The 26,237-nt window shown below is 45.5% G+C and overlaps 1 protein-coding gene across 6 annotated transcripts in view; it reads left to right on the top strand.

Moving 5' to 3' along the window:
* Positions 1 to 2,202: 2,202 nt before the first annotated feature.
* Positions 2,203 to 26,237, top strand: part of ptprua (protein tyrosine phosphatase receptor type Ua) — a 170,087-nt gene continuing 146,052 nt past the window's right edge. For all 6 annotated transcript variants that reach the window (XM_047332192.1, XM_047332191.1, XM_047332190.1 and 3 more), the window contains exon 1: positions 2,203 to 2,440. In XM_047332192.1, the coding sequence (XP_047188148.1) occupies positions 2,371 to 2,440 (70 nt within the window). In that variant the 5' untranslated portion in view covers positions 2,203 to 2,370. The remainder of the gene's footprint in view (positions 2,441 to 26,237) is intronic.

The following is a 26,237-nucleotide window of genomic DNA, read 5'->3' as shown; positions in this document are numbered from 1 at the left end:
TGTCAGCCATAGTAACTGCCAGGGCTCAGGACAGAGTCCGAATAAATACCACCGCCAGCCAGTCACGTTAGTGTCAGATGCAGCGAGTTCCATGACAAAAAAGGTGTGAGCTCGTATGTCGTGCATACATGTGTTGCTACAAACGTGAAATAATCAACAAATGATCGTGGTTCATGCATGTTTTCCCAATTTCTTACCAAGCCTGCATTAAATCACCATGTTGCGCTAGATTTATGGTCGATTCTGTTTCATAGCCGTGGGTTTTCGCTCGTTGGTAAACCCACTCCAAACGCATTGTGTTGCACATTGTTCAGGCTGCATCACACTTAAACTCTATCTGTGTTTACCCTCTTTGACTCACTCTGGGATGCGGAGTGATGGTGGGCTTCACACACACACCCACACACACTCACGCGCATTACGTTTCTTTTTCAGGAGGCACATGTCAGCCTGTGATGCAGCCTGTGCCGTCCCCCAGGAGCCGGCTTAGGTGTGGGATGACTCTTTGAAGCAGAATTATAAACAAATCTTCAGGCTTTACCTGTAACCACCACACCACAGAGAGACGTCCACTGGGGGCTCCCCATGAAGTTGTATAAACCCCTCTTCTATAACTGGCAGCCCTGTCATTCCAAACCACAGTGACACACTGCATTCCCACTGAACAACGATACAACCTGTACAAGCCAAGGTAAGACTGTTTACCATGAGGATCGTATTTTCATTTAAGTTTATATTTCATGGATCTGTTGACATGTTTAATGGATTCATTTGTATTGCATCAACATCTGAATGCAGAGATGCATAAAGTAATAGAAGGGAAATGATGACCCGATTTTGTGTATTAATTCGATCCTTTGTTGTACGCATCTAATCCAATTAGTGTCATATCTTCCCTTTAAAATGTCTTATTTATGTATTGAAAAAAGGATCTACTCATTCCTGATTGATACAACTCGTGTTCAACCCAGCGTTTGGATCTTTGTGCCCACCGATACTCCATGCACTGACGCACATCCTCAACTGAAATGATGAGCCTTAATGTTTCATGCTATCTTTTGTTCACGGTGTGTAAATCAAGTTGTGCTTAATATGTGCAGAACACAGAATACATGCACAATGCATAAAGAGAATAGAGGAGCGGGTGGCCAATAGGGGCCCAGAGCACAGGCACAGTGTCGCAGGCGCCTTTCAGTGGGTTAAGCTGGCCACGGGAGTTAAACTGAAGTGATTTTTAATTTGTTTTGTTCTCATATCTGAAGAGTGTTTTCCCAGCATTGACGGGACTGAAAGAATTCAGCAAAAATCAAATGTTAGATAATAGTTTGAAAAAAAATATTTTGTTTACATTTGCAAAACAGAAATGTTTATCTCATCCCTTTAAACGCCCGATGACTCCTCTGATGTTTCTTGGATCCCTTTGTGGTTACCAACCCCTGGATTGTAAACCACTGACTTGCATGTTGGTGCACTTAACATGCGTCGGCTGCCACACAGTGTGTTCTGAATAAAATGTGGGCTTTGGATGTTAATCAAAAACCAACTCCAAAGGAAAGGTCAGAGGTCAGGGTCGCCCGCCCACAGAGCTGCGGCTCCGCAGCAGCTGGAAGAGGAGCCAACTTCGCTGCAGGCATTTTGTGTGTGGCTCGAACCCAAACTCGCTCCCCTTTTTCATCACAGAACAGATTGTTAAATAGTGCAAACTGTCACGGAGAGCATCATATTCATGAATAAAAAAACATTAAAATAAACTGCCACTAGGCACGGACAATGATTTGGTTGCCTTTGGCGACGCGCAGCCTGATAAATACCTCATCAGAGGTGAGTCAGGATTAAACCTTTTTTTAAACATAATAGTCTAATGGAGAGTAACGTCCGAGCAGGGCCGAGTGTCCGAGAGCCAAAACTGCACTTAGAGGGAACACGTCCCCCTCTGATGTGACCTTAGGTACATCTAATAATTCACAGATTCCTAATGCATGTTTTTGCCCCTAAAAAGAAAACCTGCACATATCAAATGAAAGGCTCTGTGAGTGGACGGATGTTGGATCCCGCTCCTCGCCACATGGCGGCGCCGCAGACCCGCACTCCTGGCTCAGTGCGTCAGTGCAGGGGGGAGAGTAGTGGAGCCGTTTGGGGGGGGGGGGGGGGGGGTCCTTTTGAAAGCTTCAGCTCCAGATCAGATGCTCCCTGTGCGGGCGGTGGAGGGAGCAGGCAGGCTGCACTTCTGCAGGGGGATTCAGCGGTGGATGGATGTGAGCGCACAACTTCTCTCCAGTCCTCCTCCTGTCGCCGCCGCCGCTGCTGCTGGATTTTTTTCCTCTTCTTGTGACAAAAGCGAACGGGACTTTACATACTTCTTGTGCCAACATGTGTCCAGCAGCGCTGCTACTGATGCTGGCCGTCGGGATCTACGCAGAAAGTCTGGAGGGACCAACAGGTAAACAGACGCGACGCGATGTTTGTTTGTTGCGCGCACCTATACACATTTTTTTACGTGGGGCAAAGTTGCCGATTTAAAGTAGTTTTAGTTTTTGAAATTGTTGCCATACTCTGACGCGTTGCTGTTGTTGTGGTGGGTTTTCCCAACTTGAAAAGTTGCCTGGCCACCTTCAGAGGTGCCACAGATATGCGTCCTCTGCGAAATGTGCCATGGCCACAGCATCTTCCTCGCAGCATCAGGACCACGGTGTCGTCTCAGGACATCTCCTCGAACAGTTTAACAAACACACTCCCTCTCTCTGTTCTCCCTCTGTGTCTCTCCATCTCTGTCAAGGGGACGTTCACTGTCCAGGCTTCAGTGGACTCACTACACACAAAATGCAAATCACACCTCAGTGATGAAGTCATCCTTCACTGGATTCGTTTCTTCTTCTTCTTTTTTTTTTTTTTTTTTTTTTTTTACTGCTGATGCGCATGAAATGGGACTGCGCACTTGGCCTGTATGTTAATAGTATTGATGGGAGCAGTTTTGCATAATTGTGTTTCTGAGGCAGGGGATCATTTGGTCGACGGGCTCAGTGGTGTGCAGCAGAGAGTCCTCTGGGAGAGAAAACTTTGGGGGCAGACAAATCAAGAGGAGAGTGTTCTGCTGCAAACCAATGCAGCGGAGAGGAATAAGTGAATAGTGCCCCGAACAACAGCACTGACAACTGGTCCAAATGTTGTCTGTGTGTGCAGCAGGCAAAGTTTGACACACAGAAGTACTGTAGATATAGTTCCCTCAGAGGAGGACTGTGACTTCAATACCTGAGTCTATCTGAGATGGGAGTTCAAAAGTCCTTCTTCACTTATCCAGGAACAGGTCCAACATTTGAATGGGCCAAGCAGTTTTCCTGAAAGGCCTCCGCACCGAGCCTCATCTTTTGGAAGAATGCCGGTGAATACAGTTGTCACAAATCCCCCGGTCACACCCTGTCAAGTTTGTCTCAAGCGAAAGTGCCAGCTGGTTAAATTCCAGGAACCTTTGCGGCAGAGCATGCGAGCTATGCAGCTCCGGTATAAATACTGGTACACGGGGTGTCGGTTTACACGGCCACCTAAAGCAGTTGCTCAAACAGACGCACACCAAGCCGCTCCCTGCTCTCCAGGATCCACTTGGTCCTGTATAGACAAGTTTAATGGAACAGGCCAACGACAACAACACAGAAGGTCGTCTCATCATCGCTTGGCATTCATTCGGTTTATTTGTTTGAAAATGGACACAGAGGGAATAGATACAGACGAAGCTGGTCCGGACTACTGACTGTCCAGGGCTGTGTGTTGAACCATAATATTTTGGCACGAGGGGTGTCAAAGAAGTAGAGAAATTTGGCATAGTGGTCTGGTTAGATTGATAATGTTGTTTACTTATAAATTAAGCTTGTTTTAGGCTACCCTCATCCTGTTCTGCTTTTGTTTTACATTATTCACCAATGAAAGATGTCATATCATCACTATCAGTAGGGCTGCAACCCAAAAAAAGAAGAGTCAACAACATATGAAAAATATGCATCAACATTTTCCACAGCCCCTTCAAATGTCTGGTTTTCCCCCACATGACAGCCCAACACCCGGATATATTCAGTTTAAAATATCATAGAAGACCGACCTTCCCCTGGACTCATGTCACCGCACATCCATCGTCTATCGCTTTGGTATTCCAATCCCAGCTAACATTGGGCGAGAGGCGGGGTTCACCCTGGACAGGTCGCCAGCCTATCGCAGGGCCACATACAGACACAGACAACCATTCACTCTCACATTCACACCTACGGTCAATTTAGAGTCTCCAATGAACCTAACCCCATGGGGTTAGGTTCCAAGGTAGCCGTAGAACCCACGCATACACAGAGAGGCCCTGGTTGGTCTGAACCGGGATTCGAACCCAGAACCTTTTTGCTGTGAGGCTAACCACTACACCACCGTGCAGCCAATTAAACAGAAGTGACCCGTTCATTTTAAGACCGAAGTTTGCTTTGTGGTCCAGCAGGTGGCGCTCCTAAAAACTCTGCTTCACCTTTTTACTGTCACTAAACAACAAGAACAATGCACAGATGTGCAAATCAGATAATCAGAAGACTTCAGCATTGAAGTACTTTGTGTGCATTGCACCGTGGATGGTAAAGCTGTTAGAATAGCTGGGTTGTGGCGATTTTTGTGGAACAAATGCTGCTTTTTGAAAAGGTTTGACACATCATGTGGATGCTCGGAAATAGAACCTGGCGTCAACCCTTGTCGATGCACGTCAAGGTGATGCCGATCTGCAGTGTGTGTGCCTAGACTAGCGTACAGTGTGTCGCTGCTGCACCACTCGATAATTCGGACAGATTTTGCCTGGCAGTCAGAAAGTTTTGTTGCATCACCTTGACGTGCATCGACAAGGGTTGACTCTATAGCTCTGGGTGAAGAATGTTTCACCTGCAGAATGTGTGACTGCTGGGGCGTGTGTTGTTTAAGTGCATCCGGGCCCCTGTTAGCAAGGCTCCAGACACCCTGAGACCGGAGGCCGTGAGGTGGTTGGCTGGAAAAGACCACACTGAAATGGGGCCCTGACGCAAGAAGGTGGGCTTTGGTGGTCCGCTGCAATGATGTAGAGAGAGGGTCCCCCCCCCCCCCCCCCCCCCACACACACACACACACACACACACACACACACACACACACACACACACACACACACACACACACACACCCGCACACCCGCACACCCGCAGCTCTGCTACTGCAAGTGGAGAAAACGGTGCTCGTGCTCACACAAAATCCAATGATGAGACGCGGTTGTTCTGGAGGAGATAACACCAGATTCTCTAATGGAACAATGGTGAATTGCATAACGGCTACACGCTGTGTAAGAAAATGACTGCGCTCAGTAATTATAGTTCTTGATAATGAGATGGCAAAGGAACAAGGTTATTTCGACAACCATTTTTATAAAAGAAGGAGAGAAAAAATCACAAATATCTGTCGCCGGGCTCCGATCGTTTATCAGACAGTTACAAGCTCTCAGAGGCGCGGGACTGAATTTCAGAAGCAACGGACCAAACACTCCTGCTTTCATTGTCTGTTTGGCTGGAGCAAAATGGAAACGATTAAGCTCGCAGACAATACAAATGACCAATATGATGAAATGATAAAGTGTAGCCTGCTCAACTTTATGATACAGATTGCATTTCACAAACGGTCTGAATGAGCCCGTTTTTCCTGCAGTTTAAGTGGACTATTAGATGGTCAAGCATCAAATGCATGGGCATGTTAAATCAGTAGAAGCAGCCTGACAGACAGATCCAATGAGAGTAAACCAGCCTGCGTGAGGTGGAAGTAAATAAGGCCTTTTCTTATTTCTCATTTCTTATATTCTACCACTTTGCTGCGGCTTTTGAGAAACTTTTAATTGCTTCTGCTCAGCAGTTGAGAGTCTGTGTGACTTCTGTGGGTTTTAACATCCTCACTGATTATGAAATTGTGTTGTTGTGATCATAAAGAATTTTTGTGCCAGAGTGAACAATCGGGGAGCAGTGCGCCACCTCGCGTCAGCTGGTGGGGAAGCAGATGCAGACAAAATGGAAAACTCTGGTTGTGCGATTAGTATATTACTTTGTTGTGGGACAAACGTAGCCAGCTGTTGCCAACATAACCACGAATATAATCATCTTGATTTGAACCCCCAAATGTCAAACATGTTTTATATCATCTGGTCCTGATTAGGCCTGTCGCGATAATTACGTTATCGACTTATCGTACGATCATTTTTATTGACCTCAATAACAGCCATTGTGTTGACATGCATGTTTGAGTGAATGTCAACAACGGTCCAAGTCTCGCTTCTTCTGTCCTCTCATCTGTTCTCGTCGTGTGATTAATCAATTAGTGGTGTCGTCTATAAAATGTCAGAAAATATGGATTTCTTAGTATTTTTCTGAAGGCACCATGTCTTCACATTGCTTGTTGTGTCTGAGGCCTAAACGCAAGTCGAAACTGGATCAGATTTCTCTCAGCAGTGGCACGTTTCGTGTAGGACTTGCACGCGCAACGACCAAGCTCACGTGATTCAGTATTAAATAATTGTCTTAAAATTACGATAATATTGTTTATCGCAATCGTCACATTACCAGAGAATCTGGGTCGAACATCAGTACCAAGGTCCAGGACTGTGGGGTGAATCAGGGATAAAACTCCCGTAGTCTGAGCCCGGTTTAAATCAAACTAAAGTAAAGGTGTTTGACAGAACAGACGTTTTACTCTTCCTCGTCAAAATAGAAGATTTTGTGGGCTTTGGGTCGTTCTCAGGCTGGTGAATAGCGGACTTTGCAAACCTCACGGCCTTTATATATATATAGAGAGAGAGAGAAAGTCTGAGACCGCTTCATCGTGATGGGAATGCGGTCTCAGACTTTTGGACCCCACCGCAGCTGCTCCACGATTGCTTCTACATTTATCTGAAAATTATTTCCCCTTATCGTGGAGGGAGGAGTCGTGGCTGCCGTTGTGCCACTGAAGTAAATTTTCTCCACGAGATTGGAGCTGCTGAAAATGCAATGTCGCCTCCGACGGACTTCAACAGTAATCCAGCATCGTGTTGACATTTCTTGGATCCTCTTGTTTGCTGTTTCAGCGATGGAGGGTTAGCAGGTGATAAATTAACAATTTTTAAGAGCTACGCAGAATAAAAAAAAAAAAATGTTTTCGTCCCTCAAGTAAAAACCGCACGTCAAATAAAAGCTGTGCTCTCAATAGAGCCGAGGGCAAAGTCGACACAATCAAATAAACACAGGCTGGGGAAAAAAAAAACAATGGTTTAAAATCTCCTGGTGTCTGTCGTACAGTATAATGTACCCTTGTGTCGTACCCTTTTTTGCTCTTGTTCACTCAGCTCAGCATTATCTGAGTATTATTGTCCAATTTCTGTGTGTGTGTGTGTGTGTGTGTGTGTGTGTGTGTGTGTGTGTGTGTGTGTGTGTGTGTGTGTGTGTGTGTGTGTGTGTGTGTGTGTGTGTGTGTGTGTGTGTGTGTGTGTGTGTGTGTGTGTGTGTGTGTGTGTGTGTGTGTGTGTGTGTGTGTGTGTGTGTGTGTGTGTGTGTGTGTGTGTGTGTGTGTGTGTGTGTGTGTGTGTGTGTGTGTGTGGTGGTCGTCATCCCGTCCAGCTGTTGTTGCATGTGCTACGTCTGCAGATGCCTTTTTAAAGGAAGCCTTGTTAGAACTAGGCTGAGTATTGAAAGCGAAGTAACAAGTAACGTCACCAGCCACTTTTGCTTATGAGTAATTGAGAAAGGGACGTAAATCTGTCAGTGATGAATGTGTAAGTCATTGATCAGATTGACCAACACGGATCGTCAGATTTCTTACATTTGATTTCTGTGCTCAGGTCTCCGTTGAGCAGGGCCTGTGTCTGCAGCCACATGTTGGTCGATGATGGTGGTGGCTGTCACGTCCCGCCTCGCACAATATGTCTTTATGACGGTTATCCACCAGTGCTGCTGCTGCACGCACACACCCGTCACCACCACGTGTTGTTAATGGAGCTGACGGCGAGCGCAGAGCGAGCGAGCGCCTTGGGCCGTGCCCACGAGGCGTCTTTGTGGAGAGGAGAGGCCCCTGCGATGCCTCTCCAGGTGCTAGAAAGGCGTTGTTTCTCTCCCCCATCGACAAAAAATAATTATTGAACAGATGGAGGTGTGCCAGCAGGCGCCGCGCTGCCTGCCAGGCTGATCGCTAAACAAGGTTTAGACAATAAAATTTATTTGCTTGGTTTCAAACATTCCTCACTTGTTCGCGAGTGCCTGCGATGGTTTTCCAGTTTAGATTCCTTTAATGGAAACGGCTGGGTGTGGGATTCTTTTGCCGTTGCTTACTCTGCTCCCTGTGCGTCATTGCATCGCCCGCACAGCTCTCGGTTTTTTGTTTCAACAAGCTACAGTATGTAATGATCTGCCTGGGTGAAAAGTTTCATGAAATCAGTGGAATAGTTAGAGGGGAATAAACTCAGCTGCCCAAGTAACAGCTGCTGGTGGAATTCAGATGAAGGAGGTCGGTGCAGGCGTGCAGGTATGCAGAGTTTTTGTTAACTGTATTACTTGTAGAGTCTCAGAGACTTGACCTGCTGAAAGGGCAACAAAAAAGCCTAAGAGTCGAAAGCATCCTGACTTTTCAACGACAGACGCTACTCCAATCAGGGAGCTTTTAAAGTTTTTTTTTTTAACTCAAGCCTCTCTCCTCGTCAGTGTGAGAGCTCACCCTCCTGCCAGAGATCATGTCTCAGATTTTCCGCGGAGCACCGAGGGTGCGAGGATGATGCTCCGACGGCGTATAGGCGGCTTACCCGACTGCCGCGCGCTGCCAGGCGATATCTGTCTCTGAGAACACAGCTACGTGTCATGTCGGCCTCTTATAATTCCTCAGACAGCCCTCCAGAAAGGAAATATCATCAAGCAAGGCAGGGAAAGCTTATCTTGTCAAATCTTAAAGGATTGAACCTTGAACACATTTATCTTAAAACACTTGAACGTTGTTGGGTAAAAGCGATGTGCCTGTGCATTCTGGGGCTTTTGTTGCTTTGGTGGTGTTTATTGACCTTCGCCTCACTGAGAGCACTACGGCAATGTGGAGAGAGAGTGACAGAATGAGGTGGAAGAGTATATAAAACCTGCTATTTCAGTCTCAATGGACAACACAACGAACACAGTGGTGTTATTCAAAGCAGCTGCAACACATGCAGACAAAATTGCAGTATAAGATACAGTAAATGGGAAATATTCATAAAGCGCTTTACAGGTCACATTCACACACATTCATACAGTGCTGACGTTTACTGTGCCATTTTTGGTCACATTCATACACTGATGGAAGAGCCGTCAGAGGCAATTGAGGGTGTCTTACCCAAGGAGACATCGACATGCGGAAGCCGGGATCGAACTGCCGACCTTCGGGTTAGTGGACGACCATCTCTACCTCCTGATCCACAGACGCAAGAAAGATTAAGAACCCCCCCCTTTGTGAATGTATTTGATTTCAATTTTATATAAAGTTTCCACAAATATGTATGGCATGTAATAATATGTGGAAATGGATAGATGTCTGAGACATTTGTCCTCTTCATTTCCTCACTGAACAAGTCCCAAACAAGCAGAAACGCTGTGAATGGAACAATCCCTGTCAAAGGAGTTATAATAAATGACCCAAGAAGATAAAACAGAATCAAATAAAGGGAGTTATCATTATACAACACCATTTATTTTGTTTTGTCATTAGTTTCAGGGATTTTAGATATTGTTGTAAAACAAAAATATACCAAAAATCTAGGGGATTAATTCAGGATTCAATTTAGCATAAAACTGTATTAAAACTAAAATAAAAAACAATAATCCCTGCTCAATGCAACAATGAAGCCAGAACTACCAATGTCCTATTGCAATAAAAAATATATGATCTAGGGTTTCAATATCAAGGATATTGGTGCTATAGCCAGTGGTTATTTTCATTATTACATAATATGCAAATTATTTTCTTGATAAATCATTTGAGCAGAATTGCAATAGTTAAAATGCCTGTTGTATTACCTGAAGGCCAAGTTAACATCTGGATGTCTTGCATTGTCCAAGCAGCAGGTCAAGAAAATCAGAACATCCTCACAGTTGAGGATTCATAAAAATTATTATGAATGGTTACAAAAATAGATGCCATATTAAGATTCTTTCAATCAACTAATCCATTGATTAACTGTTTGACTGATGCGCAATGGCACATCTCATACTGTAATTTGAATTGATTTGTTGTTTACCATCGTACATTCTGCGTACAGTTAGTCTGCACGTGGAACAGGAGAACACAGTTCATGTCCCTTCTCAGGGTTATTGGGGATAGGCAGGGTCTGGGTAGTTAAACTTCAGTACTCACTATAAAATTGTCGACGACCAAAAGTTGTCGTTGAATACATAATCAATAAACATTATTCTTGTTGAGGGTTTTTTATTCATTTAAGAAAAGTTTTTGTAGCTGCTTGTCTTTAGACAAAATAAAACACTGTTTTATATTGATTTCTCATGTTTTTTCGTATTCCTCAGTGTGAGATTGAAAAACATACAATTCTGGTATTTGGACCAAAACCTAGGTATGATGTTGTTGCTATAATGCATAGTTAAAAGGAGTATAGAATGAAGGGAGAGTGGGTAAAACAGAAAAGTACATTTTATCCCAGGGAATGCACTCAAGCTCGCACTCTGATGACAGATAACAGTGTTTGAGGGCGGGTTCATCCTTTCAAGGGTAATTCACCCTGTGGTATTGAAATCTTTGCTCTCAGCACTCAGACTGGGCCAACTTTTTGGAGAAAGGAAGGTGAGACCGGTGATGTCGAGTCCTGTTGGTTGTCGCTGTACAACCGCGCTCTTGTATTAAGGATGAGTTGGACACAGAGAAGCGATATGGAGCGTGACTATTCTGCGGTGACGGCCGTCTGTCCATTAAGTCCGGTCCTGCTCTCCGTCAGACTCGGCCGCTGTCGCCGTTACCTCCCAGATTTGTCACCGCCGCTGACAGCCGGGCCGTGAATAATCTTTATGAATATTCCTCCATCGCCTGTGCCGCCTAGCCGATGATGTGTGTACACTGTGCGGCTAAACCAATTGTCCAAGCTCTTCCTAGGCCATGAAACCTGTGGTCAGACCTGTCACAACCCATTGCAGGTTGATGGCAGCGCAGAGGGAAACTGTTGCTCGGTTATCGCTGCAGCGCGAGGCAGCCGGACAGCAGATTCGTCGGGCGGAGGGGGTCGGAGTTCAGCCACAGGGTGATTTTCGTGGTGGTGCTGTCAGCAAGTGTCACTTCAGATCGAGATGACATCTGGGGCCAAACTGCGGGAGGGGCGTTCCTCTCGCTTCCTTTCCTCTCTGCGGCTTCTTGGGCAAAATAGCTGCATTGTGCCTGAAGGTTTTTTAGCTCCGCTCCTCCGCCTCAACTCTTTATCTCACAGCATTTTCCCTCACGGGGTTTGCATGGTTACTCCCCCTTGTCATTACTGTAGAAGACCACAGTGCTGATTAAGTCAAGTTAGATTAAGTGCCAAAATACAAACTCACTCCTAAGGTCCATCTAATAAAAAAAAAATAATTGTGATATGGAGCAGGACGCCGAGTGCGAGGGTCCCAGGGTAGATGTAGATATAACGTTTTAAAAAAGTAGCTGTTTAAAGTTATCAAACCTTTGGGCCTCCAAGTGTCCCTGTGGCCCACAAGAGATATTAAAAGTTGAAGGGAGACTTGAAAGAAGAAGAAAAAAAAATAAATTATTTAATAGATAATATGACATGTCCCTCAACGGAGTGAACAGGGGCCCTACGGCAGGGCCCGATCACCCCTGTCAAAGTTAACAGGGACCCTCCTGTGCACAGCGGGGGTGGAAAGGGGGAGGGGTATGCAGCATGAGCAGCAACACCTGTGTGTCCGCTGTCACTGAGGGACATCCTCATCACCTTCTTCCTCGCTTCCTCCTTCCGTAAAGTAGAAATTTGAATAAATGCCAGTTTTTGTGGCTCAGTTGTTGCCCCCATTTCCCCCCCAGAGAATTTCACCCTGCTACGGTACACATGAAGTGTCAGAGGCCCAGAGTGCAGGCTGGGGAAGTGTGGGGGTCGGTGATGAGTATAACTGTGCACACTCTGTCTGACCGGGGGGCAAGTGACAATCGATTCAGTCAGGGATCGGGAGGGTGTGATCCGACCTTTTCTCCCCTGATGCAGACGTAGATGTGATTGACCAGACGGGACGTACAGACTGAGGTCGTGTTAATGTGAAGAAACAGGAGACGTGACGCTGCAGTGGCACTGAGAAATTGAGGCTGGTTGCCAGCCATGTCTGAATGAATGTAACTGACGGAGGAAACACTTAAAGCCACCCCCCCAATTCAGATGTCAGAGTAGTGTGGGGAGAGGGGGTCTCAGACGCAGCAGGAGGAAGCCGACTTTTCCTGCATGAATTGGTTTCAATGCACAATTAATTAGTTTCCGTGTTGGAATTTCCTGCTGGGAATCGAACCTTCGACCCCGACAGTGTTAATGTCTTGCTCCGCCATCTTGGCCCCCTTGCCTCCCACCCCATCTGTCCTTCTTCTCCTCTCTAGAAATCAATTGGCAAATGACTTGCTAACAAAACTAAATGGCACATTTTTTATTATTCTGGTCTCTTTGCCTTTCCCCTGACTTGGCGGTGATCCAGACGATGGCTGTGTTCTGGCAGTTATGAGAAGCAGTGGCACCTGGGCTGTCGTCTGCACCAGTTGCGATTATTGAGGCTGTGGCCCCGTGGCATCTGAACTCCGACAGATAGACGTAAAGGATAACATTTGTGAGCAAGGAGCTGGCGGATCACGCCCCTGCATGGGAACGAGCCAGCTCAGGATCTTTGCAATCACACAGGGACGCATTACCTAGCCGAGGATGACTGGAATCGTATACCTCCAAAATCCCCATTCTGTTTTACGAGGTGTATCGCTGCCAGTGCCTGTAGCAGGAGTGTGTGGTTTTTATAAACTTGCCGCTGCAGGAGGCCCTGAATCAATGATTCAATGGGCAGGCCGCTCAAGTGTAGGTGCAGCAGCGCAGGCGGAGGTGGAGGAAAAGGGGCAGCGAGTGAAGTGGAGGAAGAGAGGAGTGTGTGGAGTACACGTAGGGGGTAGGGGGATTATTGATGACACCGGTGGGTGCTGCAAGGAAAACAGCATGGAAATCGGCTGGTGGTAGACTTTCTGTCTGTGCTGCAACTCCGCGCACCCTTTCATCCTTCCCCCCGCCGTCTGATCTAGCAGACCGGGCCCGGGGTGAAAGTGACTCCGGGGGGAGGCGTCTCCAGATCGGCCAGCAAACATGTGTGTCCCTGCACCCTCCTGGCCTGCACTCCCCTAATCTCAGCATCAATGGAGTCCGAGCAGATGGCACCGTGGCTGGGGGTCACCGAAGCCCAAACACAATACAAACGGGGCATGAGAGGATGATGAGGCTGGCCCAGACACCGGGCGGATGACGCAGAGATGACCTGAGTAGACATTAAAAACAAATCTACTTTGTTTGCCCTTGCATAAGGCAGCAGTGGACATATGTTGTTTGTGAGTAGGTTTAAACACAGCCTCTTGTATATTGACCCAGAAAAGTGCTGAAAGCAGCAGGCGGCTTTTCATCAAACATCTGCACTGGTTGATGTTAATATTATTATTATCATTATTAGTATAATTTTTTGATTCTTTGTTTCATGTAGAGGTTCCTTCCTATCATTAATTATGAAACAAAGGAAAACTCGCCACAGTAGGAAATTTGTTTGTGATTAGATGGGGACCTTATTATAGCATAGAGTTTGTAGCAGTTTTTTTTATTCAACATACACATCAATGCCAAAATGATTCCATAAAAAGGAATACAACAAAATGATTGCATAAAGAAAAAAACAATATTAACTAAAATGATTCCTTTGGTTTGATTAGTCTATAAAAATAAGTGAGGAACCCCATATAACACACACAAAACATGTATTTACTTGTACACATGAAAATGACTCGGAAACATCCTAATTAATCTGACATATTAAACTAAAGTTATCTAGCATTAACCTCTGGTCCAACTTGGAAGTAAAACCACTGTCCACTTTAATTTTCATGTATCATGTTTGGTTCCTCTATACAAAAGACATATGAACACATACACATGCTAAAAGTGCCACAGACTGAGTTAATGTAACTTAGTAATTACAAGTTCTGAGTCATCCACATATCACTCTCCTGGAATCAGATCCTAATGTTGATTTTTATTGTAGGGACTGAAAGCGTGGGTAAAGCAACGGGTCGTCGGCATAACCGTGAGAGGAATATTGTGATTATGACTAATTTGACCCAAAAGGAACATTATAAATGTGTAAAGAGACCAAGACCAAGTATCAAACCGTGGGGAGCAGGGAAAGGTCGATCTTCAGCCTTGAACCGAGGGGTTAGTACAATTTCCTGAGTCAGCTGCCACAAGGTCTTTTTTTCTCTTCGAGTTAATGCTAATTTGCTACTTGACCTCCTATTTCTCTGCTGCTCCCATTCATATCATAGGTCATGAACAACTAGGTAACTTTAACTCATCAGTGGCCTGTTACCTAAGAGCAGGGAGGGGCTTCAGTGGCCCCGATGTGGTTCGGAGAGGAATGCATATGTAGAGCATTGTATGACATGTTTGTCATTGTCGCTCCTATGGGACGGTTTGCACATAAATTGCTTCTGCCTCAATCTGTCCAGCCACGCCCGGTGGTTCAGTAGCAAGTCCCAGACATCTCTAATTAATCGCACAAAAAAGTAGGCTATGTATTGTCTCCATAAACCCCCCCCCCACTATCCCCCACCGCTCGCCAACTCCGTCACCCACTTTCTGCCAGGCTGGAAGACCTGTTGTTAATTAAACCTGCCAATCACAGAGGGAGGGAGGAAGGGAACAGCAGGCAGCGGTGGAGAGAGTTCCTCACGGTGTTTTGCAGCAGTGCTTGCTTTATGGTAATGGAGTCATGCACATCTTCGTTTCCAGTGGCTGTAGCCAAGGACGGTAACTGTTGACTTACAATAGTGTTTGTGTGTGTATGTGTGTGTGAGTGTGTGTGTGTGTGTGTGTGCCTTGTCCTCACTCTGTAAACGCATGAGTGCATTTGGGGCGGGCGGAGCAATTAACGGGGGGGGGATTCAGATTAGGAATGCTGTCAAAAGTGACAGCTCTTTTTTTTTCTTCACATTCCGTCCTCAAAGGAAAGAAGAGAGGTTGAGTAACGAGCTCTGTTGAACGATCCAACACAAATACGAGTGTCCTTTTGGCCCCCGTGTCCTTGCCGCACGGACAACGCCTTTGACCCCGATGTTTTTTTCTGCGTTTAATTAAGAACCCGCTTGAGAGGGATTACAGTGCAAGGCAGAGTGAATCTGGAGTGGCAAAGGAGTGAGAGGCAACTAATGGGAGGGTTTAGTGTGGCGGCTTGGCTGGGCACACTGAGGGGCGGGGGTTGGGATGAGGGGGGCATTGAAAACACTGGCCACAATGTGTTATTCTCGGGCTGGCTGGCGTGTTTTTGGTGTGGTTTACAGTAAATCCTTGACTCAAGCAGTGTCCTGCCTAGTTAACTTGATTTGTTTGTGCCTAATTGGGCTGGAGGCGTTTTCTTGCATTGTTCACCTACTGCACCGCTCACTGCAGCGCAGACGTAAGCATGGCCTGCAACAAAACTCACCTCGTGGCCGTGTGAGAAGGTGTACACTTACACACAACCACAGACAGACAGACACACATGCTTAGGTAAGGGGAAAGTGTTCACATTTGTGTCCCTGAAAGATTTTTAAGTTATGCTCGACTGATAAACCACCGCCACCATCACTGCTACTGATGTAAACAGTATATTATATCTGCTACCGCTGCTGTTGCTTTCATTTCTACCACTACAACTAATATAATCACTGGCTTTGCTTGACTGCCATACCTGCCCCTTCAGCTGTTTCAAGGTTTCTGGAGGGCATAGGTGCTGCGATGGTGCTGGGGGGGTACTTGGAGGGTTTGACTTGATCGTGGGGCAGTATTGACTCTTTTTAATGGAAAGTAACTAAGGTTTGTGCAAAAAGTCCTTTGATTTGCTTTGAAAAAACCCAATAGAGATAATTTTTTAAAAGAGCGAACAACCAACTGGGAAATTCCCAAAACTGAGCCATCCGACCAATGGCGTTCCTTCTTGGTAGACCAGTGGTGTGACACTTGATTACAATCTAATCGCTTACACTCACTCACAGACTTTTGGGATGAGGTGTCAGACAACATGTGTGGTACTGATGACGTCTCCAATGTGTCACAATCACTCAGCTTCATCAATGTGTAGCAGTCTAGCCATATTTTGAAGACGTAGCTTTAAAAGTATGTGTTGCTGTGTCATGATGATCCCACTGAGGCTCCCCCAGCCCCAGCTCTGAGGTGCTGACAAGACCACCTGGACACCTGACTCAGGCCTGACCTGTAACTTTTGGACGGTGCAACAACAAGACCATTTGTGGTAATTTTGACGGCGGGGATCGCTGGAGGGCACCGGGGCTGTTTGCTTTGCCCGCACTCTGACTGGGTGTCTGCAGAGAAGTAAAAGGACTCGGCGAGCATGTGGGAGAGCTGACCTAGCCAGGGGCATGAATAAAAATGTGCAGTAATTGCCTGAGTCTGTCACTGAGATCATTACCACAGGTGTTTTGAGCCCTGGCGGATGCAGGTGGGGCTGTAAGTCTGTAGAGCTTTGACAGAAAAAAACAACCATTTGCCCAGATCTCCTAAAGACTTTGCATGACGTGATAATTATTCGGGTTGGTAGGGGCCCTTTCACTGTCACCAAATTTGACAGTTGGTCTTAATGATGTTGACATTTCAAATATGCTTGGGAGAAAATGTTGTTGCAATCGCCCTCTCCCTTCATGTTATGAAAAACAAAATCACTGGCATGCGAAATTTGCATGGTAAGGGATGAGGAGGAGGAGGGGAAGGGGTTGTAGCAGGAACTGGGAGGAGGGCACAAGTTTTTTTTCTAGTTGATTAGGCAGCTGAAATCATCCTTTGTGAAGGCAGCACAGGCAGGGGAAAGGGGGGGGGGGTCGCTAAACCTCCCAGAGGAAAGCCTTTTGGGTTCATTGCTGCTGGATTGATGCGGGCGGGGCTTTGTTCTGGGCTCGGTTTCAGAGGCGTGGGCCCATTCAGAGGCGAGTCTGTAGGCTCCTGGATTTATTCCGGCCCACTGGGCAGGTGCGACAGTGCTGGCGGGCCACGCTGGAGGATTTAAGCTCCTATCGCAACGACAAAGCAGCACGCTTCTTGCAGAAAACGGGGAAAAAAAAAACGAGTGCAGGGAAGCAAAACTGTATACTCATTATCAGAGTCGACAGGAGGATGAGACGAAGGGATGGACAGAGAGAGATTGCTGCGGAAAAAGGAAGCCGAATGAGCTGAAGGAATAAAGAGTTGCAGAACAAGACGGAGGGGGAAATGACAGAGCAGAAAGTTTGTGATGCTTCAGTAAAAATATATCTTGCCTAAGACTGAGGGAGGACCGAGCGAGAGAGGAGAGGAGGAAATGAGGAAGATGAGAGGGTTACTTAGTATCTATGTGAGGGATAGAGAGCCTGTTGTCCACTGTTTGGACACAGCAGAGGCACTGTCTGCAGCTGCACGGTCTCTGTGGTGGAGCTCCATCTGTGGGATTATGTGTATGCACACACACAGAGGAGCCGCAGTAAACGGGAGCTTCCTCATTAATGGCTGCTACAACACAAGGCTCATTTTAGAGACCATTACGTCTTGGCAGGAACTGATCCAGACAGTGCGGGAATCCTTCTTGATTTTCTTCTTTATTGCGGTGCTGCAATACTTGATGCAAAGTCAAACCAGTCCACAGATACTTAAAAAAACTGGGACTACATAACTGGGCTGAAAAAATATCCTATGCTGTGTGTCTGTGCTGTGCGAGACAAATAATGAATGAGAATGCAATCTATTTATTGTCCTGGCTCGCCACTGTTTCGGCCTTCTTTCAAAACTTTGAAACACCCAAGGGAGACCCTTCATTTTTATAAACCAGGTGCCAGAGACAAGGAGCAGCTTGTGTGTGTGCGCGGTAACGGTGTCTGCCTGCACATAAGAGTTCAGTTAACGACACCTCTCCCAACTTGGGAATATGAGCTCCCAGAGTTTTCTGGGGAATCTTCCCTAAAGTGGCGCACTGCCCTCCAAGCAGCACAGTGTACCAAGAGTCGATCTTAAACGTGGACCTGATGCAGATACGGGGCCATTTCACGGGGGAGCGGCTGAATGGGCCTGTCTGCCGGCTTGCTGCAGGGTTACCGATGATGAATGGACGAGCTCGAGAACAGTGTCCCGGAGTGGAGAGTTTTTTCCAAGAGTGTGCAGCGTGACCTTGGAGCAAACGTGAAGAAGATCCACGACTGTTTGGTCTGATTGATGATCTGTGGACCTTGATCTCTCACCTGCGGCCTCAGTGGCTGCGGCAACACGTCGCAACTATCAGGCCGATGCGTTGCTCTGCTGATACAGACGTTTAACTCAAAATATAAATATCGAATCCAAATCCAGTTTGTCTTTGAAGGTAAGGTAAAATATCTTTTACCACCTTCTGGTGACTCAGAGGGTTAGAAAGGCTTCTTTTGAAGGGCAGCCGTGTGAATTTTGACAACATATATGAGCTTCTTAGTGGATCATTGCCTACAAGAAGAGTCGCCACCTTGTTGGTCTTGTTGGGCTACACAGAGATATTGGGAATATCACAGCTCCCTAAAAGTTGAAGGTTCGAAGCATTAGTCAGATAAACTGTACTTCACTATTGGCGTGTAAAATTCCCAAATATCTATATCAGACCCTCCTAAAAAAAACAATTATTGGCTATACTCATGATAATCTGACGGCTATATCGGAAACCTTTCCATCCAGTCACAGTCAAAGAAAATGATGAAATCCATAGGTGTGAAGTAGCATAGCAGCATGTATCAGCAAGTGTCGGATTATTCTAGAATATATTGTATCAGTCAAATCCTGCTTAAATTGTCTTTTGTTGTCACTCAATGCGTCCGCTGGGATAAATGTAAACCGTCATCGCTGACAGACTCTTCAACAACAAGACTGGTGCATCTAATGTGCACAGGACGCTATAAATACAGGCCTATAAGTCAGGTTTATGCCTCATTCAGGTCGGATAGGATTTTCTGCCAGTGCAGCGCGAGCTGCCAACTGGGATGCTGGCAAGTCTGTGACAACGTATGTTACGCGAAGGCTTCCAACATCCCACTTTCTGACATCACCTGAACTCAGAGGAGCTATCTTTGTTTCTCACGAATTGCTGTCCTACCACACCAACACCTGCGCTGCTATTGTCGTCTTTCCCGGCTCCAACGCTGACTCTCCACATCACCTTGGAAGGGGCTTGAGTAGTTCAGCCTATAACACAAATAGGTGTGATTGCAAAGACGGCAAAGAATAGGAATGATTATCAAAACATAAAAAACATTACAAACTGCATTTATCATAGAATACCAGACTACATAATACATGCTTTTAACGTTTCATGTGTTGTGCTCCTGATTGCCAAGTTTCTAATCATGTTGAAAAGGGTGATAATTGCAGCCAGTCCCTGACAGATCATGCTCTTCACTTAGCTGAGTGGCAAGTGGAAAATTAGAAAATTGGTGGTATCTTGTCCCTAACAGCAGCCCCCCCCCCCCCCACCCAAGAGGGAAAAAAAAATGGCACCAGCAATCATTGTTGCTTCATTAACAAACCGACGATCACCGCCTCTTTTAAAAGAGGACAGAGGAAAAGGAACTGCTGGTCGAACAGTTGGCGTCTCATCCCTCTTGCAAATAAATTACCCACTTTATCAATGACTCACGTACAATAGTCTAATTATAATCATTCTCAAGGGTGTGGTGGAATGTGTTATATCGCTAAGTAGGCTGCCCATGCTGAGAGAGATCCCAAGACTGCAAAGCTGAAGGCACGCCTGTTGCTTTTGCGGCGCTGTGTGGGTTTACTCGAGTCGACTCTCCAAACTAAAGACAGGTTTACGAGGGAGGTTATTGCACCCGGTCTTCCCCTTCCCTTCTGAAGTTCCTGTAAATTCTAGGGAATATCTTTAGTGAAGCATCCTCTCTGAGGAATACGCTCCTCCACAGGGGAGCGGGTGTATTTGCAGGAGCGATCTGTCTCGTTGAAGAATGTGTCTCCTGAGTGTCTTAGCTCTCATTGCTTCTCCCACTGCCAACATGAAAGAAGACACAGCGCTGTCTACCCATTATCCTCGGGGCTCAGTCTGTCCTGTCTTCTTCGATGGGACTTTGTGAGTGTGTGGACGTCTGCGTGTCTGCTTCTGCCACAAAGATGACAATCACACCTCGCATATACCTCTCAGAGAAACTACACCTTAAAAAAATAATAATCTGATGTTTAGTGGAAATATGATGCTATAGGGTACATTAAAAGTTCTTCAGTGCAAAGCAAATATCCCCGTTTTCTCAGGTCCTTTTTTGGTTTGACTAAACTGCCAAGTTTTCAAAGAAGTGGAAAAGGAAATCTTCCACTGTCATGAGATAATTTCAGCAGACGTTATATCTCAATGCAAACTGACTTGTTACAAGAATTTTGCAAACTCAGGCATCATTTGTTTTGACTCTGCTGCAGCGATTTGCTCTATTCTGTGCTCTTTCAGAATACTGACATTCATTTGCATAAAATTCACATAAATTTGTATTTTAAACATGTTCAAATAATCTTACTGTACCACTAGATAATTCCACCTCTTTGATGAAAGCAGAAGTTCTTTTTGTTTTAGTGACAGTTTATAGTGTGTAGATGTACTTTTAAAGGGTCAAATTAGTATTGGTAGTAACACAACTACTTTTAAGAGTAAATAATTGTAACTGATTACTTTTTCCAATTAGATAACGTAAGTACGACGGAAATCCCACATTTAAAGGCTCCACACTGGTAAATGTCTACAGCAGACAAATGCAGCACACAAGTGAATCAGTGAATCAGCATTAGTCCTCACAATGGTAGAGATTTTGCGGGGTGCAACCTTTTTCTCCTGGAAATATGGACAGAATATTTTTCATCCTCATGGTCAAGGACAAAAAAATAGTTTTGATTTGATTTTGACCTCGTGTAAGCAAAGTAACTCTGTTTCGTGAATCACCTGGTAAATGTGTGAGAAACTGTTGTTGTTTCTTTTCACCCTGTGACGGACTCAGTGATGATATGAAGGCCTGTTGAGGACACAATAAATACGGCGATAAAACATTGTCAGATGACTTTTATTTTTGCACTGCTTCCTTCATCACAGTAATGAATTATTAATAAGACACTGAAGCAGACATTTAAAAGAAAACTATAGAGTTAATTTCCCTCAAAACTTTTAAATGGTGGAGTAACTCAGTGTTGTTGGGGAAACGAGTAAAAACTGTAACTGCTACTAATTTTCTAGTAAGTGTGAGTTTGAGACACAACAGGCGCACTTGTATAGACAATGGAAATGTTCCTGTTGTTTTCTACTCTGTTAGAAAACTAGACATGAAGACAGTGAAAACGAGCATTCACATCTCTCAAACAGTGTTACAAACAATTCCCTGTTAAACCACATTAAGTGGCATTACATACACAGTTAGGATTATGGAGCAAAAAAAAAGAAAATTTGATTATTGACAAATCGTGTTAGTTGCAACTCATTTCATTTTTCACTTAATTTGTGTCACTGACTGCAACGGACTGGAAATAAATTACTCAACCAGCAAAGCCCTCGGAAAATAACTCCATTAAGAAACAAATATGGGGGGGATTCATTTTTACCTGCTACGTGGATGAATAGTCACGTAAAACAGGGTCATTACAGGCGTGTTGCCCGTGTTAATGCAGTCATGCAAAAGGCTGAAATAGACTGCTGCCTTCACAGTCCACAAGCAGCGGTGACAGTGAGCAAAGAGGGAGTAGTTATTTGCAGATTAGCTATAGGTGCAAGGCATTTAGGATCACTAACCTTCAGTGGGTGGAATTATTCAACTACAACAAGGCAATTAAAAGCTGCTAGCTGGTGCTTCTATTGGCACACATTTGTCGTATAAAGTAACCACAATCACACCTGTGATCAGTGTTGAGTCTCCGGGTCCTCCAACCTGCCCGGCGACGGGCTACGGGGGAGAAAACTTGCAGAGATCTAGGGAGAACAGTCAAACTCCAATTGTACATACAACCTAGAAATGTGAGTTGACAAAGGAGATGGCGCTGTAGAGTAGGGATTCCTTCAACATTTTTTGTCTTTTGGACTTAAGGTTGTGCCACTTGTCACTGGTGCAGTCACGCAAGTTGCATGAAGGCTACAAAAACTAACATGGACGAGAGTGAACAGTAGAATTTCAACCAGCAAAGAGGAAGCAAGGCGCTTATATCTGAAATAAGGTTCTCCTACTTCTGTTGCATGGACTTGGTATAAAGTCTGAAATGAATCTGAAAACCATACTCTTGGACTCAACACCTTGGCAAGCCTTGTCAGGCAGTACGGAGAGAGTCCAATCGATCAGAGCCACTAAAGTACAGTTCAGTGCTCAAAACAAACCCCAAATTCAGACACTGGAAGAGAATTTTTTTACCAACAAATTGTAAAAATCATGATGATGGAAGAAGGTAACTGCTGCAGTTGACGCTTACATCTACAAAGACATGGTACCTATTCACGCCCTCGAGAACAGGCATGAGTAACAAGTAACGATATGTGTCATTATCTGTTTGGATTTGAGATTTAGTTTTTAATCTCACAGCGTGACTCCAAATGAATTCAAAGGGTTAATTAATACCAATGACTCAACAGTTACTCAGCCCGGTGCTGTGATTTCTGGCTTTCAGAAAGTCACTCCTGAAAGCCAGAAAGCCCCCCACTGCTGCTGGCATTTCCAGCTCATTGATGGATGGTGCGGTGGGTGAGAGTTGGACAAAGCAGGATTTTATCGAAGTATTTATCACAGTGTTTTGCATGGCGGCCTTTTCGCCTGGCACTTGTACTTTTCATGTCAGTGACTTTGTTCCTATACTGTCTACTGTACAGTATACACAGCTTCTATCAGCATTGCCCCAGGTCTTACTTTTTGCCAATAGAGGTCGAAAGACATGGGACTGCTTAATGCAGCTTCAAAACCCATTGTGTACATTGAGTTTCATGAGTTTTAGAAGTGCAATATATTGTCTTTCACAGTCGGTATCCATGCAGTGCCCGTGCCTTGTTTTTCTCTCCACTGTCACCTCGTGGGAATTGTTGGCTTTCCCTCTACAATATTTAAAAGATCTCGACCTTACTCTGTAAAGTGCCTTGCAAAAATGCATGTGGTGATATGGTCCCATACAAATCATATTGAATTGAACTTAATGAATATTACATGAAGCCAGGGGTGGCTGGGAGCTGTGCTGTTTGGCAATCAAAGCACACCGCCAGTTGTGTTGTTGTTAATTGATCAGCAGCGTTGGGCCTGGATGACCCACCCACTCAAATCTCAGCCCTGTCAGAGAAGAGGAGTCTTCTTTTTTATTTAAAAAAAAAAAACTGGCTGAAGCTGCCGCGTGATCCAAGCAGCACGAAACCTCAGATCTGCAAGCCACAGAAGCAGACAAACAAGAATAGCTGAAGGCGTCTCTTTCTTCCTCCCTTACATACATGCACACTCACACTCACGCCCACTGCACCTCCCCACAGACACACGCTATTTTCCATCCTGCCTGTGCTTTTTTTTTTAACTGAACACAAAGACAATTTTTTTTTGTGTGCTTTGCTGCCACCCACCCGCCGGCCCGCACCTCTTGCCTGTCCTGGCCATCAGTCAGCCTTCCCGCCACGCTGCTGATGTGACAGAGGAGCCGTCAGAGCAGCTCAGTCAGAGGCTCTGATGGTGAGCCAGAGTGACAGAGCGACAGGGGGAAATGTGCCAAACAAACAGCCAGTAATATTGCTCCGTCCCTTCACTTACCGCTCTCTGTCAAACCAGAGTGCTGACAGTGGGAAGAAGTACAGACACATTTACACATGCACACGCCCAAGCAGATACACGCACACACAAACACAAAAATGCAGTACACACGGCTGTTTACATTATAATTAGATAATTTCAAAGAAGCTTTTTCATGTTACTATGGGTAGAGTAAATTCCAATAGCTTTTTGCTGCACTGCTCCGTTGGCCAAAAAACTGAGGATTCGTTAATGCCAAAACTGTATCCCTCACATTCAGAATGTGACTTTGCTGTCACAGCCCCCCTCTGAGCCATGCCGAGTTATTTACACAGCTCCAGGCAAGGATTATGTCCGCGGGCCCTGATTGTTTCCCATGCATGACTGGCATTAATGTGTCGGGGTGGCTAAACAGGATGGGCGATGCACAGAGACACGGCTGGCTCTTACCTCAATCAGGGCCCGGATGATCCAGGATTACTGTAGATCGCATCCATTCATTCTCCATCGGCTGCAGCTTGGTCCGTCTCCAAGACACCCGCGTAGTGCAACATGCTAATCACTGCTGAGAGGCGGCATCTGCGAAAGTGCTGTACGAGGAGATTGTGGGAATACTTTCGTATGTGCAGTATTTGTTGCCATTTGTGGTGTTACAGTGCGAGAAGGTGTGTTCGTTTGGATTTTGTCTCAGCCGAGTTTCCCACTTGTTGTGCAGAAGGAAGAAGGCAAAATCCCTGGCCATGTTTTTTAAGGGCTAGATGAAAGAATCAATGACAGATGTTCCTGCTTATATCCGAACTTGCTGAACTTGCCATTTCATAAGCGTAGACTGTAGGAATGATGAGACCTTTCCTTGCAACGGACAGACTCTGCAGACTTTGACACTGGCTCAATTTTCTGTTATTTAGGGTACAAAATAATTAAACCGTGGAGTGCCATTATTGAATTTAATGCGGAAAATCCGTCCCCCTTTCCTTCTGAAATAGTCATTGTCTCCTGGCGGAGTTCTGCGGAACAGTGACAAAAGAGATTAAGGGGCCCTAATTCTCATCAGAAATCCACTTTAGCCAGAGAATCTCGCCGGAGGGGTGGAGAAAGCTTTATATCCCCATCACCAAGACTGCGCTCCTCTTTGCTTTATGTGTCCTCGGTTTCACTCCCATGCAGCAATGACACGTACACCTGATAGTGTTCACCTGGGGCAAATGACTGGGATTACTGGATACCAGCTTTTAAGACCTTCTGACCTCCAGAAAGACCCAATGGATTTTCACATATCTGATTGCCATCTGATTGCCTATAAAAGATACATACTAGTGAGGATGGAACTGCATAATTCAAGAGACTACATGCCTCTTCGTCCACTGTTTGGTGACCTTTGCCCCGCGCACCAGACACATACAGCTACCTGCACTGCGGCAGCATATTCAGACACTGAGCACTGACTAAGCACTCGTCATTGTCCGACTCATCATTCAAGGCATGTGTCTCAGTAAGTGCAAGTATTGTCAGTCTCAATTATACTCAAGCACAAAAAAAGATGTGTGCAGAGGCATGACTGCGGGATACAGCGACTCTGCCGGCTGCCAAATGCTGAGATTCGGCTGCTCTCAAAGGTGACACCCATGTTCCTTGAATGGGTGATGAGTTATTCTCCCCTTAATCAGGACAGAAAATATGTTGTCCGTCTTTAAATGGGCTGCATGGCCAATGTCAACAGCAACAGGGATTGCCATAAATCACCTCTGATGCTTTGTCGTAGGTATGAATTATGTTTGGGAAGGGGAGGGGGGGGGGGTGCACACGCACACCTCTTTGGACCTCCCTCTCTCTTTGGGGATTGTTGCCAGATGGAGCAGTTAACAGGTAGTTAATTCTCCCCTCAGCCATGACAGACCTCCACTGGAGGTGAAGCAACTACTGGGGAGCCTGCAGCTAAATTAATCTCCTCTCCTTTAACCCTTAATCCTGGAACCTATGGATTTCAAGATTGTAGCCAAACAGAGTAAACCCCTTTTGAACACCCACATGGGTTTCATCTTTCTGAGGGTGAGTGATTCATTTCTGTTCTGTCGGAGTGCTCTGTCTGAATAAAGCATTAGCAGTCAGGTTAGCCTAATGTAATGCTCACTTCTGGAACTTCACTCGGTGATAGCCTAAGGGTGCAAACATAAGTGGATTAGAAAACACACACACACACACACATAGAATTCACTGTCTGTTTTATAAAACACGCATGTCCC

The sequence above is a fragment of the Scophthalmus maximus genome, chromosome 5, assembly GCF_022379125.1.
Source record: "Scophthalmus maximus strain ysfricsl-2021 chromosome 5, ASM2237912v1, whole genome shotgun sequence".
Lineage (NCBI taxonomy): Eukaryota > Metazoa > Chordata > Actinopteri > Pleuronectiformes > Scophthalmidae > Scophthalmus > Scophthalmus maximus.
This window is presented reverse-complemented; position numbering and strand designations above follow the sequence as displayed.